The sequence below is a fragment of the Caretta caretta genome, chromosome 1 (assembly GCF_965140235.1).
Source record: "Caretta caretta isolate rCarCar2 chromosome 1, rCarCar1.hap1, whole genome shotgun sequence".
Classification (NCBI taxonomy): Eukaryota; Metazoa; Chordata; order Testudines; family Cheloniidae; genus Caretta; species Caretta caretta.
The window spans coordinates 62,748,971-62,766,704 of NC_134206.1; the positions used below are offsets into that span (position 1 = coordinate 62,748,971).

The window sequence follows — 17,734 nt, forward strand, 5'->3', positions numbered from 1 at the left end:
CTGGAAGGGAAGATAGTGAGTCTACACATCATCTTACTATGGCTGTACTGCATCCCTTTTCTATTCTAGCTACGTGGGCACCAAAATATACGACCGCATAGGTCCTGAAAGGATCTGGAACTCCCAGAACATCTTCAGACTGTTCAAACCATCCTGCATCACCAGTTCTGCATAAATTTAATGCTGTCTTGGTCGGAATTTCCTCACATGTGTTTGAGTAACACTTTAAATGCTACATTTAAAAAAAAATCAATTATGCAACCCTTTTCTGAGTAAGCCATACTCATGGGAACAGCCCCTCTGACATAACTGGCAGTAGTTCGCATAATTTAGGATTACTTTTAAGGGTAGCAGGATCCAGCTCTAGAACGATATTCAATTTGATATAAACAAGTATCCACAGACAATACAGCAAGATAAAAATAAACTGAATGAGCATATTTACATAGTGTAAAGCAGTCACTATGGATTCTCTTAAAGCCAGGTATTCTTAATAACAAGAGGCCTGACTTCAGAAAGGCTCAGCAAGGCCACTTCTATGGAAAACAGCATAAATGTGGCTCCAAAAATAAGTGTGCAATTAAGTAACAAAGAAATGTACATAAATAAAATTCCCCCAAACTCTGTCCCAGTAACACTGGACAGAGGTAGTTTCAAAACTTAGAGCTATGTTGTAAAGGGTCCTGTTCTCCCCTCCACTTCTGCAAGCAGAAGAGAAGCAAAACCCGTGGATCAGGGCAAAGGGAGGGACAGAAGGGAGGAGAGCATGCTCTATGGCACCCTCCCATGGCTGATAAACCATTTGGAAGCTCCTCCACAGTTGGTCAGCGGGAAGGCAGAGCCATTCAGTGGGAGAGGGTGGGGCTGAGGCAGGGCTGCAGGGCCCTCCAAAGCTTGCTTCCTCCTTCATGGCATAGTGTCACATATCACTGCAGACTTGCATCAGGAGGCAGCAGTGGTCTTTGGAACCACCACAAAGGGTGGAGGTAAAGACCTTCCATCTGGATGACACCTGCCTCTGGTAGATCCACCTAGATCTGAGTTTAGCTGTCAGAACCCCCAGCTTCTTTTGCAAGAGGGTGCACGCGCTTCTGTCCAGTGGAAGGCTGAAGAGGAAATATAGTGCCTTTTTTGGATGCAATTGGGTATTGTAAATAAAACTTACTTCCCAGAGGAACTAAAATTTAAGTAAACGATTGGCAAATTAAATAGTGCACTAGTTAAGGTGAATATATTGTGTAATTAATTGGGTTTATCTTCTGAATAACTGTTAATTTTTTAAAAAATAGTTTTTGGGTTTCTCTTTTATTGTTCCCAGGGTGAATTATTGGAACTGAGACGAGAGCAAGAAGAGCAAGAAAGAACAAAAGTGCATCAGAATGAACAGAGGAGGTATAATTGATGGGGGAAAAAACCAGAAGAAATGGCTTACATTGAATTCCTGTGTAGACGGCTTCACGAAACTGCTATCTTGTGCTTTAGGGAACCATTGCAATGAGATTGCTCCAAGTAACATCTTCAGCATCAACCTTGCACTCGGACAAGCCATTGACACCCATTGTCACAACTCCTTTATAATCCATTTCTACACAGTTGTGCACGAGTGCAGTAACTTTTTTTCAAAAATGGGTTTTGTTACTTACCTACTTGTGTGAAGTCAGAATGGATCTTTTGGAATGCATTTGGAGGGCAATCTGATTATTATATCCTAAAGCCCAGAATTTCAGAGAACTGTGCATGTCACTATGCCTACCTTATCTTCTCAGTCATGGTAAATGCCTTAGCATGAATTCTTTGCTTCAGTCTTCACGGCTGAGACTGTTAGGGAGATTCCCAAACCTGAGCCGTCCTTTGTAGGTGACAAATCTGCGGAATTGTCACAGATTGAAGTGTCACTAGAGGAGGTTTTGGAATTAATTGATAAACTTAACAGTAACAAGTCACCGGGACCAGATGGCATTCACACAAGAGTTTTGAAAAAACTCCAAATGTGAAATTGCGGAACTATTAATTGTAGTTTGTAACTTGTCCTTTAAATCCGCTTCTGTACCCAGTGACTGGAAGATAGCTAATGTAACGCCAATATTTAAAGAGGGCTCTAGAGGTGATCTCGGCAATTACAGACCGGTAAGTCTAATGTCAGTACCGGGCAAATTAGTTGAAACAATAGTAAAGAATAAAATTGTCCTACACATAGAAGAACATAAATTGTTGGGCAAAAGTCAACATGGTTTCTGTAAAGGGAAATCATGTCTTACTAATCTATTACAGTTCTTTGAAGGGGTCAAAAACATGTGGACAAGGGGGAACCAGTGGACATAGTGTATTTAGATTTCCAGAAAGCCTTTGACAAGGACCTTCATCAAAGGCTCTTATGTAAATTAAGTTGTCATGGGATAAGAAAGAAGATCCTTTCATGGATTGAGAACTGGTTAAAAGACAGGGAACAAAGGGTAGGAATAAATGGTAAATTTTCAGAATGGAGAGGAGTAACTAGTGTTCCCAAAGGGTCAGTCCTAGGACCAATCCTATTCAACTTATTTATAAATGATCTGGAGGAAGGGGTAAACCAGTGAGGTGGCAAAGTTTGCAGACGATACTAAACTGCTCAAGATAGTTAAGACCAAAGCAGACTGTGAAGAACTTCAAAAAGATCTCACAAAACTAAGTGATTGGGCAACAAAATGACAAATGAAATTTTAATGTGGATAAATGTAAAGTAATGCACATGGGAAAAAATAACCCCAACTATACAGACAATATGATGGGGGGGCTAATTTATCTACAACTAATCAGGAAAGAGATCTTGGAGTCATCATGGATAGTTCTCTGAAGACATCTATGCAATGTGCAGCGGCAGTCAAAAAAGCAAACAGGATGTTAGGAATCATTAAAAAAGGGATAGAGAATAAGAGGGAGAATATCTTATTGCCCTTATATAAATCTATGGTACGCCCACATCTTGAATACTGCATACAGATGTGGTCCCCTCATCTCAAAAAAGATATACTGGCATTAGAAAAGGTTCAGAAAAGGGCAACTAAAATGATTAGGGATTTGGAACAGGTCCCATATAAGGAGAGATTAAAGAAGGTAGGACTTTTCAGCTTCGAAAAAAGGAGACCTAGTGGGGGATATGATAGAGGTATATAAAATCATGAGTGGTGTGGATGAAGTGAATAAGGAAAAGTTATTTACTTTTATTTACCAGTCAGCCTCACCTCAGTCCCCGGAAAAATCATGGAGCAGGTCCTTAAAGAATCAATCCTGAAGCACTTACATGAGAGGAAAGTGATCAGGAACAGTCAGCATGGATTCACCAAGGGAAGGTCATGCCTGACTAATCTAATCGCCTTCTATGATGAGATTACTGGTTCTGTGGATGAAGGGAAAGCAGTGGATGTATTGTTTCTTGACTTTAGCAAAGCTTTTGACACAGTCTCCCACAGTATTCTTGTCAGCAAGTTAAAGAAGTATGGGCTGGATGAATGGACTATAAGGTGGGTAGAAAGTTGGCTAGATTGTCAGGCTCAACGGGTAGTGATCAATGGCTCCATGTCTAGTTGGCAGCCGGTGTCAAGTGCAGTGCCTGAGGGGTCGGTCCTGGGGCCGGTTTTGTTCAATATCTTCATAAATGATCTGGAGGATGGTGTGGATTGCACTCTCAGCAAATTTGCGGATGATACTAAACTAGGAGGAGTGGTAGATACACTGGAGGGCAGGGATAGGATACAGAGGGACCTAGACAAATTGGAGGATTGGGCCAAAAGAAATCTGATGAGGTTCAATAAGGATAAGTGCAGGGTCCTGCACTTAGGACGGAAGAACCCAATGCACCGCTACAGACTAGGGACCGAATGGCTAGGCAGCAGTTCTGTGGAAAAGGACCTAGGGGTGACAGTGAACGAGAAGCTGGATATGAGTCAGCAGTGTGCCCTTGTTGCCAAGAAGGCCAATGGCATTTTGGGATGTATAAGTAGGAGCATAGCGAGCAGATCGAGGGATGTGATCGTTCCCCTCTATTCAACATTGGTGAGGCCTCATCTGGAGTACTGTGTCCAGTTTTGGGCCCCACACTACAAGAAGGATGTGGATAAATTGGAGAGAGTCCAGCGAAGGGCAACAAAAATGATTAGGGGTCTGGAACACATGAGTTATGAGGAGAGGCTGAGGGAACTGGGATTGTTTAGTCTGCAGAAGAGAAGAATGAGGGGGGATTTGATAGCTGCTTTCAACTACCTGAGAGGGGGTTCCAGAGAGGATGGTTCTAGACTATTCTCAGTGGTAGAAGAGGACAGGACAAGGAATAATGGTCTCAAGTTGCAGTGGGGGAGGTTTAGGTTGGATATTAGGAAAAACTTTTTCACTAGGAGGGTGGTGAAGCACTGGAATGTGTTACCTAGGGAGATGGTAGAATCTCCTTCCTTAGAAGTTTTTAAGGTCAGGCTTGACAAAGCCCTGGCTGGGATGATTTAATTGGAGATTGGCCCTGCTTTGAGCAGGGGGTTAGACTAGATGACCTCCTGAGGTCCCTTCCAACCCTGATATTCTATGATTCCCATAATATAAGAACTAGGGGCCACCAAATGAAATGAATGGGCAGCAGGTTTAAAACAAATAAAAGGAAGTTCTTCACACAGCGCACAGTCAACCTGTGGAACTCCTTGCCTGAGGAGGTTTTGAAGGCTAGAACTATAACAGGGTTTAAAAGAGAACTAGATAAATTCATGGAGGTTAGGTCCATTAATGGCTATTAGCCAGGATGCGTAAGGCATGGTGTCCCCTAGCCTGTTTGTCAGAGGGTGGAGATGGATGGCAGGAGAGAGATCACTTGATCATTACCTGTTAGGTTCACTCCCTCTGGGGCATCTGGCATAGGCCACTGTCGGCAGACAGGATACTGGGCTGGATGGATCTTTGGTCTGACCCAGTATGGCCATTCTTATGACTGGTGAAGTGTGTACATTTTCAAATATATTTATTTCAATTACGACACGGAATACAAAGTGTACAGTGCTCACTTTATATTTATTTTTTATTACAAATACTTGCACTGTAAAAGTGATAGAAATTGTATTTTTAATTCACTTCATACAAGTACTGTAGTGCAATCTCTTTATTATGAAAGTGCAAGTTATAAATTTACCTTTTTGTTACAGAACTGCACTCAAAACCAAAACAATGCAAAACTTTAGAAGCTACAAGCCCACTTGGTCCTACTTCTTGTTCAGCCAATCACTAAGAAAAACAAGTTTGTTTACATTTACACGAGATAATGCTGCCCACTTCTTAATTACAATGTCACTTGAAAGTGAGAACAGGCGTTCAGATGACACTGTTGTAGCCGGCATCGCAAGACATTTACGTGTCAGATGCGCTAAAGATTCATATGTCCCTTCGTGCTTCTACCACCATTCCAGAGGACATGCATCCATGCTGATGACGCTCGTTAAAAGAACGCGTTAACTAAATTTGTGACTGAACTTGGGGAAGAATTGTACATCTGCTTGGTTTTACCTGCATTCTGCCATATATTTCATGTTATAGCAGTCTCGGCCGATGACCCAGCACACGTTGTTCATTTTAAGAACACTTTCACAGCTGATTTGACAAAATGCAAAGGTACCAATGTGAAATTTCTAAAGATAGATACGTCCCTTGACCCAAGATTTAAGAATCTGAAGTGCCTTCCAAAATTTGAGAGGGATTAGGTGTGGAACATGCTTTCAGAAGTCTGAAAAGAGCAACGCTCTGATGTGGAAACTACAGAACCCGAACCACCAAAAAAGTAAATCAACCTTCTGCTGGTGGCATCTGACCAGATGATGAAAATGAACATGCATCGGACTGCACTGCTTGGACCATTATCGAGCAGAACCCGTCATCAGTATGGACGCATGTCCTCTGAAATGGTGGTAGAAGCACGAAGGGACATATGAATCTTTAGCGCATCTGACATGTAAATATCTTGCGATGCTGGCTACAACAGTGCCATGAGAACACGTGTTCTCATTTTCAGGTGACATTGTGAACAAGAAGTGGGCAGCTTTATCTTCTGCAAATGTAAACAAACTTGTTTGTCTGAGCGATTGCCTGAAAAGGAAGTAGGACTGATTGGACTTGTAGTTTCTAAAGTTTTACATTGAACTTACAAATGTAGAATTATGTATAAAATAAAACAACTTTCATCACAAAGAGATTGCACTGCAGTACTTGTATGAAGTGAAATGAAAAGTACAATTTCTTTTTATTATTTTTACAGTGCAAGTATTTGTAATCAAAAATAATATAAAGTGAGCACTGTACACTTTGTATTGTGTTGTAACTGAAATCGATATATTTGAAAATGTAGAAAAACATCCAAAATATTTAATAAAATTTCAATTGGTATTCTATTGTTTAACAGTGTGATTGTGATTAATTTGTTTAATTGCGATTAATTTTTTTTTAGTTAATCACATGAGTTAACTGCAATTAATTGGCAGCCCTAGTTTTAACTAAGCAAAGGGGTTCACAGATGACTTTTAAGCACCAAAAGTCATTCACAGAATTTATATAATATTGAATTTCAAAGTCTGTCAACCTCTTACCAAGCTGCTATTATTAATGTTCATTTCCCCCTTGTTTTTAAGGGTAAATAATGCTTTTCTGGATAGACTACAAAGCAAAAGTCAACCAAGCGGCATTCACCAATCTGGACATTTTGAAAATATGGATCGTTTTGGTGGTGACAGCTGGGTGAGTAGCAAAAGCACCTTTCAAAATCCCACAGTTTAAATCAATAAAGTTTTTTTGTTTTGTTTTTAATGTAGCTGTCTACTCCCCAGATATTATTCTTTTAGTGTTCTGTTTAGTCTGATGGGCAGTCTGCCAGGATGATTACTATAAGTTCTACAATAGCTTTTGAGAAAAAAATCCTGATATAAGCAGTCTTATCAAAATAAAAAATGACAGCTGCCTTTACTGCAGAACTAGATTGCCTTGAATGCAAGACTTTTTCACTGCTTCCCTAAGTTTAGAACAAAAATAAATGAAGGTTTAAAGAGATTTTCAAAAGACTCTAAATGAAAGATGTTTGGAAATGTTGTAAACATTTTTAATACATTCTTGAAGGGAAAAAATAGCACATCAAAGATACAGCTGTTCATTTTTCCCCATAAAATTGTGACAAGAAAGACAGTGTATCCAATTTAAAATATGAAACCTTCTGCTTGGCTTCTTTGAAGAAAAAAATCATGGAATTTTGCTGTAATCCATTAAATATTCAATATTAGGTACCAAACTGTATTCACGCATTAATAAAAAATGAATGTGACTACAGTTCTGCATAATGGTATCACTGAGTGATCCAAAAATATTTGTGCTAGTCCCTTATATTTAAATGAACCACAGCAGAAATTGCCCATTAAGGGCCAGTGCAATTGTTAAAAGGATAATTTGCTGAAAAGGAAATTCTGCAAAGGGATTAAACATTGCAGAAAGGCACATAGGGTTAAGTGAACTGGCAAATGTAGCGAAAACCGATGCTAGCTTAAATGATAAACAGCAACTTTGAGTAACCATGGTGATTGTCTTCTGATGTCTGTTTCCAGCACATATAGCCCAATCCTACAGACTTGAATACATGTTTAACATTTATACATGTGAGCAATCCTGGTTAACCATGGATAGAAGTCTTTGCAATACAAGGGCCATCCCCATTGAAACTATCCATGTCACAGTTGTGCTAAGAAATCCCAAGCCAACTGAGCCCACCAACAACATAGAAAGAGACAGATGTTTAGCTCTTTGGGGAGGGTCTCAGGAGGTAAGATTGACAAAGGGTGGAGAGAGGAAGTATTACAACCCCCACTTTGCAGATGAGGGAACAGAGGCACAGACTAAATGTATATTTCAAGATGCTACAGGAAACCTGTGGCCAAGCAAGGACCTGAACCCAGATCTTCTGACTTCTAGTCCAGGGTCCTAACTACAAGAACGTCTGTCTGCCCAATTGTTGAAAATTTTGACAATGACTTCACTGGGAGTAGAACTTTGCCATCAGAGCCAATCCACCATAATGTAGTACCCTACATAATACATGCTTCTGTTACAAAACATAAGTAGTTTGAATCTACGTATAGATCACTTCATATTCTATTATGGCTGTGTGCAGCAATCTGTGCTATTGTGTTTATCCTTGCTTCTTTTTATAAGAATCAGCTAAACAAAGCCACAATACTGTAGCTCACAAAAGCTTATGCTCAAATAAATGTGTTAGTCTCTAAGGTGCCACAGGTCCTCCTTTTTCTTTTTGCGGATACAGACTAACACAGCTGCTACTCTGAAACCTTACTACTTTAGAGGCCATCATGTAAATAAAACCCCAAGCTACAATAGCCTGCCTTCTACTGTCTAAAAATGACAAAGAATGGCTTTCTGTTTCCAACTAGAAATTAGAGAGAAGAGAAGAGCAAATAAAACAAGGATGAGTAAAAAATGCAATGATGCATCATGGGAAGGAATTTAAAGTGACCACTTAAAAAAAAAAAATCAGCAGGGAGGGGAGCCCGGAATCCTACAAACACAAATCAGGATTGGGAGAGGACTCCACTTGCAGGATTGAAACTTTAGACTCTGATCTTACAAAGACTTAAATATGTGCTTAAATTTAAGCATATATGAGTTGTCCCATTAAAGCCAATTGCATTACTACATAGAGTGCATACAGTCAAGCACATGGAAAAATCTTTTCAGGATCAGGGTCTGAGATTGTAAACTCCTCCATTGGAGGGTTTGGATCCTGCTATCCATTTTTGAAGAGAATGGAGTACATAGTCTGCACTCCAGTATTAAAGGGTGACCACTTTATTTTAAAGGTTATTTGGTTCAGAGTTTGATGTGATGTGGGGAGGCAAAGAAGCAATGAAACAAATTGGGTCAAATCATGGTTTATGCAAATCTCTAGAACTCAAAATTGGTTTAAATTAAGTATAGAGAAAAAAATCTTCAGTGACTCCTCCAGAAGGAGGAAGCTGTCAAATGTTCCATGATATTCTACCATCAAATTGAAGGGACAGATGGGATGATTTCCTGAATCTGGGAGTTCATCCCTTTTCTGGATACAGCTACCTGCCAGTAATGTAGTTCTCAGCATAGTTCTGGAGAGCAAATACTTTGCGTTTGGAACAGATCAGATTCCATGAAGTAGCAGATAGATAGATAGATAAAAACACTAAAATCCCTGTCAAAGGATACCCCCATCTAAGGTTTTCATCCACCATAATCCACTTATCTTCAAATGATCTAAATTGAACATTTTGTTATGCCAACCATATACTCAGTTTAATACAGTCTTGAAGGAAAAAAATAGCACATCAAAGATACAGCTGTTCATTTTTCCCCATAAAATTGTGACAAAGACACAGGGTATCCAATTTAAAATATGAAACCTTCTGCTTGGCTTCTTTGAAGAAAAAAAATCATGGAATCATGGAAACTCAGTGCACTTTTAAAGAACAAAGTATAAATCTTTCCAGCAAAATGCAGCTTCGTATCAGCTCGTTGACCAAGTGCTTTTACCTCCTTTCTTGGTTGTGGGAGACAAATGTTGTGGATTTTTTAAAAATGCAAAACAAATTAATACCCCACTGCTCTCTGCAAGCTGATGCTCCCTTGGGATGTAGGGTTCATCACAGGCTAAAAGGGAAGATCTTGAAGAAGGCTCCAGTTAATACATTGACAACCATTGTAAACCATTCTTTTTGGAAAACAGCAACAGCTGTCAGCTCAGTATGATTTATAATTTCACAAAGTATTAAAGCCCAAGGTTTAAATTGCGGACAAATTGTCTCAACTATTTTGGCACTAATAATCTAAATGGTATACCTGGCTTAATTCAAATACAGTTTTCTTCTTTTTTTATGAAAATAACTTCAAATATTTTGCACGTCTTTATATGCAGTTCAGCTGAATTTTTACCCATACTTAAAGAACTGAGGGATTTATAGAGGCCAAGTATTAATACATTGCAAGTACCTTAATGGAGCTCTTATTTTTGTGTGAAAATCAAGGGCCCTCCATGGGCCTTTCCTTTATCCCATTCATAGAGCGATAACACATGGTAAACTGCTGAAATCTATGTAGTCTTCTTTAACAAAATATAAGCTGTCATGTTAAAACCTTACAGAGCTATGGTAAACTTGGGACCTAGAAAGCAACTTGGGTTATATTACTATCTCATTTCATGTCTCCATTACACTGGGTCATGCATAAGAATGAGGAATGCTTTTTGGATGCTGACTCTGCTCCTTTTGGTGAAGCACAATTAAGTATGAATTCTTATAGGGAGCGGAAAGCTAATACACTGAAGGCATAGGTGCACTGAGATAATAGACCACATTCTGTACTGCTCCAATATGTAGAACAAGAATCTACTGGAAAAGCAACTGTGTCTAAATGAATGAGACTGACGATGTCAGTGTAATTTTGTAGCATGTTGTATTGGAATGATTCTTCTGGAGTCTTATTCAATAGCTATCGTGTGCTGTTTTCTCCTGCTAATTTTTCAAGGGATGCAACATGCCATAAAGCTTATTGTTGCATATAGTGACCTGGTTAAATGTAGAGTCACCTGACAAATCTGTGGTCCAATATTGAACAGCCTAATCACATGTGTAAAGCTACATTTACACTGGCATTTTTATTGCACATGTAACACTCATGAGCATTATTGTTTCACCCTTGTTGGGAAACCAAACCAATTTTGCTTTCCTACCAAGGGGAGATTGGAGACCGGATACTGGACTGGCAGGACTAGGAGTCCAATCCAGTATGGAAATTCGTATGTTGAAAAAAATTGGTTACTGCTAATGGTTTTGCCTGGCTGGTATTCATTAGTTGGGGCACAATTTAGTTAATTAAGGTGTGTTTTTAATGTTGAACCCTTTAGGAAGAACTATGAAAGAAATGGATGTTTAAAACCACTTTTACAGCAGAAACAGAGGTATAGATAGGGGGCTTATTGAGTGCATCCTGAGTGGTTGCAGCTGAGTTTAATGATTATTTATCTGAAGAGCTGATCAAATAGCATATGCAAATATGTGCTATCTGATCTGAGGTAAAAAAAATTCTCTTGAATGTTATTTTCAAAGGGAAAAGTTGGCGCTCGTGTGTCATGCTGTCTGAAGTGGTTCAAGGGCATGAGTACCACCTTCAGGGTAGACTGTTTAAGCAGGGCACACACCCAGAATTGGTTGAAGAGTTCTGTACTTAGATTTCAACAACTAAGCCTCAAGTGTTAACTCCTTGGGCACTACAACTGCCTTAACATGGAGCCATAGATCATTCCCTTGGGTACTCCAATCTATCTTGCCACTCAAGCAAGCTTGCCTTGTTGATAGATGGTCACTTACACCAAAAATAACAACAGTATTCTGGCTACTCCCAATTCCAAAGGACTGGTCACTTATCCCAGGTCAATTGCACTTTAGATCTTACAGGAAAGACAACACTTGTAGCCAATCCTATAATAAAATAATGAAAGATTTATTAAATAAGAAAAAGTGAGTTATTTACAAGGTTAAAGCAAGTAACCACACACACACACACACACACACACACACACACAGTTATAGTCTTTGATTCCAAAAGGCAATAGAAGCTGCTGTAATATGCAAGCTTTGTGTCCACTTGGGCCAGCCCAGACTAGGACCAGCCCAGCTGCTGGGGATCCCTTGCTTATGCTTAGAAATCTTTCACGCTCCAATGTCAAGCAGCATAGAGACCCAGTTTCTTCTTGTCAAGAATTTTTATTCACTTCCTCCCAGACTATGAGTTCAAGATGATGGGATAAATTCATGCACAGGTCTCCTCTTCATGTGGGGTTGGGTATAGGAATACAATTAACAAAGTCTTTGTCCTTTGTTTCACAATGGCTCATCTGTTTGCAAAGGATCTCCTGGGCAAGATCTAATACCTTCGGTAGGAAGCCAGCATTTTATATTAGGTCATGCATCTTTCCTCTTTGAGTTACAGTTATAGAGGTTGTCAAGGTTCCTTCCCCACTCTGAACTCTAGGGTACAGATGTGGGGACCTGCATGAAAAACCCCCTAAGCTTATTTTTACCAGCTTAGGTTAAAACTTCCCCAAGGTACGAACTATTTTACCTTTTGTCCCTGGACTTTATTGCTGCCACCACCAAGCATCTAACAAATATAACCAGGAAAGAGCCCATTTGGAAACGTCTTTCCCCACAAAATCCCCCCAAGCCAGACACCCCCTTTCCTGGGGAAGGCTTGATAAAAATCCTCACCAGTTTGCATAGGTGAACACAGACCCAAACTCTTGGATCTTAAGAACAATGAAAAAGCAATCAGGTTCTTAAAAGAAGAATTTTAATAGAAGAAAAAGTAAAAGAATCACCTCTGTAAAATCAGGATGGTAAATACCTTACAGGGTAATCAGATTCAAAACTTAGAGAATCCCTCTAGGCTAAACCTTAAGTTACAAAAAGACACAAAAACAGGAATATACATCACTAACATTGATCATTGTTAGTGATCAATGGCTCCATGTCTAGTTGGCAGCCGGTATCAAGTGGAGTGCCCCAAGGGTCGGTCCTGGGGCCGGTTTTGTTCAATATCTTCATAAATGATCTGGAGGATGGTGTGGATTGCACTCTCAGCAAATTTGCGGATGATACTAAACTGGGAGGAGTGGTAGATACGCTGGAGGGGAGGGATAGGATACAGAAGGACCTAGACAAATTGGAGGATTGGGCCAAAAGAAATCTGATGAGGTTCAATAAGGATAAGTGCAGGGTCCTGCACTTAGGATGGAAGAATCCAATGCACCGCTACAGACTAGGGACCGAATGGCTAGGCAGCAGTTCTGCGGAAAAGGATCTAGGGGTGACAGTGGACGAGAAGCTGGATATGAGTCAGCAGTGTGCCCTTGTTGCCAAGAAGGCCAATGGCATTTTGGGATGTATAAGTAGGGGCATAGCGAGCAGATCGAGGGACGTGATCGTTCCCCTCTATTCAACATTGGTGAGGCCTCATCTGGAGTACTGTGTCCAGTTTTGGGCCCCACACTACAAGAAGGATGTGGATAAATTGGAGAGAGTCCAGCGAAGGGCAACAAAAATGATTAGGGGTCTGGAACACATGACTTATGAGGAGAGGCTGAGGGAGCTGGGATTGTTTAGTCTGCAGAAGAGAAGAATGAGGGGGGATTTGATAGCTGCTTTCAACTACCTGAAAGGGGGTTCCAAAGAGGATGGCTCTAGACTGTTCTCAATGGTAGCAGATGACAGAACGAGGAGTAATGGTCTCAAGTTGCAGTGGGGGAGGTTTAGATTGGATATTAGGAAAAACTTTTTCACTAAGAGGGTGGTGAAACACTGGAATGCGTTACCTAGGGAGGTGGAAGAATCTCCTTCCTTAGAGGTTTTTAAGGTCAGGCTTGACAAAGCCCTGGCTGGGATGATTTAACTGGGAATTGGTCCTGCTTCGAGCAGGGGGTTGGACTAGATGACCTTCAGGGGTCCCTTCCAACCCTGATATTCTATGATTGATCCCATTCAGCACAACTTCTTTTATCAGCCATTTAAACAAAACAGAATCTAACGCATATCTAACTAGATTGCTTACTGACTTTTTACAGGAGTTCTGACCTGCATTCCTGCTCTGGTCCCGGCAAAAACAACACACAGACAGAGAGAACCCTTTGTTCCCCCCCCCCGTCCAGCTTTGAAAGTATCTTGTCTCCTCATTGGTCATTTTGGTCAGGTGCCAGGGTTTTTCCCCTGGCCAGGAGGGATTTAAAGGTGTTTACCCTTCCCTTTAAATTTATGACAGAGGCTTACAATGCAAGCACTCAATATAACTTTATAACGTGGAGTACAGATTTTATAAATGAGATTATTGCATGCATCATCCTACAAGCATTTCATAAAATCTAAGCATTGAACACATTTTTATAACTCCAATACCTGTTTTAACAATACCAACACACAGGTGAGCCAGACTAGTTTCTAGCTATGCATTTTGTCAGTGTTCAGTTAAGGCCTTGGGGCCTTTGCATGAGCTGGCCCCAGGACTGTCAGCATCACATTTGAAGTGCAACATTGTAGTGGTGAGAGTTCCAGATATCTCAAACATTCAGAACAATACCTATGTTGACCTCATTTAGTGAACCCATGCAGAAAATATTTTGTCTCGTGGGTAAATACATCCTTCTATTCATATTAAAAAGTCAATATTTGCTTAATATTTTTACTGTAATTTTATTACCCAATCTCATATGTGCCTTTGAAATTTTCTCCCTAATTATATATTTAACAATACTTCCTTTAGTAAATATTTCTGTGCATATGTATTTATACTGTATTAACACAGGTACCTTTCTTTCTTGTCTAGCGCTCAAAGTATTTTGAGTAAAAGAATAATACAAGCAAAAAAAGGTAAGAATAATAAACTATATTAGTTGACTTCAAGTGTTATGCAGATGTCAAAGTTAATTATCTTTTAAACTGGAAACTAAATTATTACCACTTGTAATTAAATGTCACAACAAGAGGTGATTTGTGTTAAGCATGTAAATGATTGTTAACTTTAGTCTACACAGTTACATAATATAGCTATGATTTATATTATATATAAAACAAAGACACATACAATTCAGCTATAGCCATGTGATCTCATTCACATAGTGGAGTTGTACATGTATAATTGAGGGCCAAATCCGATCTATACAACCCCACTGAAGTATATGAGACCAGCTGGCTGTAACCGACTGCAGAACTTGTATCATTGTGTTATGTATACTACTTCAACCCAAGGTAAGCTGCACCACTGCAAGTAAGAGTTTAAACTGGAGCATCACATCTACACTAGCATCAGTATAGCTACATCAGTGCAACTACACCATTGACCAATATAGACCAGTTCTCACTTCGGAAAACCTGTCTTCTGTTACACAGTCATGGACATTGGCCAGGGTAGGTTTCTGAGAACATGGGGTGGTGGAGTACCATAAATGAAATGCTAGCTGTGCATCTAATGTATGCTACCTATTCTTCCATTTATGGATAAAGTTTCTAAAATGTTGTGGCCCTAATCCTCCTCCCACATACACAAGTGTAAATTAAAAGGGACACCACAGAAGTCAGTGGAGTTCACTTTCTTAAAACTGGTGGAGGTGATGTGGGAATCAGGCCCTTTGTTTTAAAGTGGAATTTTCTTCTTTATTGTGTCTACATTTATCTTCTTTTCATCTCAGTCTATTGCTTTTTCCCCCTGCCTGTACAAATTGCCACACTCCGTTCTGCAAATCCTTAAATCTGTAAAGTGTTAGTCTCTATTATACCTCTCTCTGTGATACTGTTTGAAGGATGCAACATAGAAATAAACTGCCGTATTTTAGAAAGGAAAGGATTTTCTTTAGATTTTCTTCCCTGCTAATTCACAATCCCCAAGGAAGAGAATTGAAAGCTTAGCAGAACTAGGACTCCTGGAATCTTAAAATATGAGGTCTGGGGTGTCTGATGCCCCAGTATCGATGTCTTTCATAGCTCTGGCCTTGGAATAGGGCTCAGAATATCATCTCTTCAAGTGATAGAATGTGTGTGGAGAGACTTAAAAAAACCAACCCTGTTTTGTTTTAAATTCTGTGGGATTACTTTGTTTTTAAATGTTCCCTTTCATTGCCCTGTGTCCCCTATGGGACAAAACCCCCTAGTGGTTCTTTATATTTTTTCATTAATTTAAACAGTTATCTTTGGAATGATTTTTTTTTTTAACATGGATGTATTCTGAAGAGTGCTCTATATTATCTTTTAATGAATTCCAGCTCAAGTCTGCTCAGCTGACAAGGCGCGTGTGTGTGTGTGTGTCTCTCTGTCGGGGGTGGCGAGGCAGGCAAATGCCAGCTCAGCAAGCATAACCTGGAATCTGAAAGCCAACCTGGGTTCTTTGTGGTTCACACATTGCCACGTCTACCCTTTTGGCCAATTCTATCACTGATACATGAGCCATTCTAAAATAGACTCCCTCTGTTGTATTGGCTCTGCGTTGGCTAAGAGGAGTAAATTGCAGTAAAACCTTGCTCAAGTTGAAGTAGGCATATATGGCGGTAAATGGACACTGGCAGTATGTCTATGGAAGAAAGTTCCATTTTACCGTCACTTTTCAGATAACAATACTTAAGGGTTTTTTTTTTAAAAAAAAAATTATGTAGCTAAATGAGCTGAGTTAATTGTAACTCGCTCTTTTTTTCACAATCCCTACAATATCTGGTATATAATGTACATCACCATGATCCTGGCATACTCTCTCTTGTAAGGCTTATTTTACTGTTGATCTGAGATCACGTCCCAGACTGCTACATTAATATATTGTTCGAAGAGCTATTAATGTGTCTGCAGATAACTAGAACATTTTGTAAGTCAAATTTATAATAAGATAAAAAAATGAAATCCTTTTAAATTACAAAATAAAACATGTCAGAGGCAAAGGGAAACACTGGTTTCCAATGGACTCAATCCTGTAGCTGTATGATCTGTTTTTTATTTTTGTTTTGCTGCGTAAGATGACTTGTATTCTGTTTTCCCTTGTTACAGGATGTTTGTGGAATATGTACTTTTATCTGGCCTTGACCGACTGACCTTGAAAAAGCTCTAGGGATGCTTTTTTTTCATAATGTTATCTTGTTGAACCGCACTGTGATTTCACCCTGACTTCAACTTCACACCCACTTCAGTGAGCAATCTTCAGTGACCGGTTTCTTTCTGTCATTGTTCACGCATCTTTGAAGCAGTTGATTATCAAAGTCATATTTAATCTTTAATGACAGTGAAAGGTTTCATTATATTTTTTTCGTAATTTATTTTTCAGCATGCTTATAGCTTCCATGACTATGGAACCTGCAGGAATAACCTGCTCTCTCCTCTAGAATTAGCCAAAAAATCTGACCGCTTGCAGAGGCTTGTGGTGGGGGAAGGGAGAGGGGCATTGTGTTCATTTTTACTAGGTGCTTATCTGCTGAGGTTCAAAGAAAAAAATTGAAATACTACTGTGTGCACTAAACTGAATATTTTACTTTTTAAATGTTTTTAAACGAGTATAAAATGTATGATAATAAAACTTTTGAAAAATATTTTCAATGTGATTTTAATTTATGGGGAGTTTTCTGTGCTATAATACACTGACTTTTCACTGTGCTTTTTTTTGCTTCAATTTTCTCTAACTTCAGTGGGAAAAAATTGCATGTTAGAAGTTAATGAAGCAATCCAACTTCTTTCTTTCTTTCTCCCTCCCATTCTAATGGAACTGACCTGTTGTAATATCACTATTTCGGTAAGGCACCACGTGCTAATGCTTTCCACAAAGTCCGAGGCACAAGCTAAATCTCTGCCTAATGTAAAATAGATGCTTACAGTGCCTGGTAGGTAAACCATGCAGATACGAAATATTCCACATTTAAAGGTGTGTGTCTTATGTAATGGTGAAGGTTTCCCAAACAGTTTTCTCAGTGCATAGATATGCCATGATATTTTGCATCCCCATTATAATATGGAATGTATATAAGAGATCATAAGCTTCAGCCACAGCTTTATTCCAAAGCTTGGATGCACCGACATTTTTTGCCCTGCAGGATTCTCTTTGCAATGCCCATAATTAAGTCTGTTTCAGAGAATCACTCACCATCTCATATATACTACTAGATTGGAGTTAATTGTACACCCCGACCTAA

At 39.5% G+C, this 17,734-nt stretch overlaps 1 protein-coding gene across 3 annotated transcripts in view; it reads left to right on the plus strand.

Moving 5' to 3' along the window:
- The window catches only part of EPSTI1 (epithelial stromal interaction 1), an 84,003-nt gene extending 66,866 nt beyond the window's left edge, over positions 1-17,137 (plus strand). For 2 of the 3 annotated variants that reach the window (XM_048851160.2, XM_048851151.2), the window contains 4 exons: positions 1,319-1,392; positions 6,633-6,738; positions 14,401-14,444; positions 16,602-17,137. In XM_048851160.2, the coding sequence (XP_048707117.1) occupies positions 1,319-1,392; positions 6,633-6,738; positions 14,401-14,421 (201 nt within the window). In that variant the 3' untranslated portion in view covers positions 14,422-14,444; positions 16,602-17,137. Of the gene's footprint in view, positions 1-1,318; positions 1,393-6,632; positions 6,739-14,400; positions 14,445-16,599 lie in introns of all 3 variants that reach the window. The other variant, XM_075128677.1, reaches the window with a different exon arrangement.
- Positions 17,138-17,734: the final 597 nt, after the last annotated feature.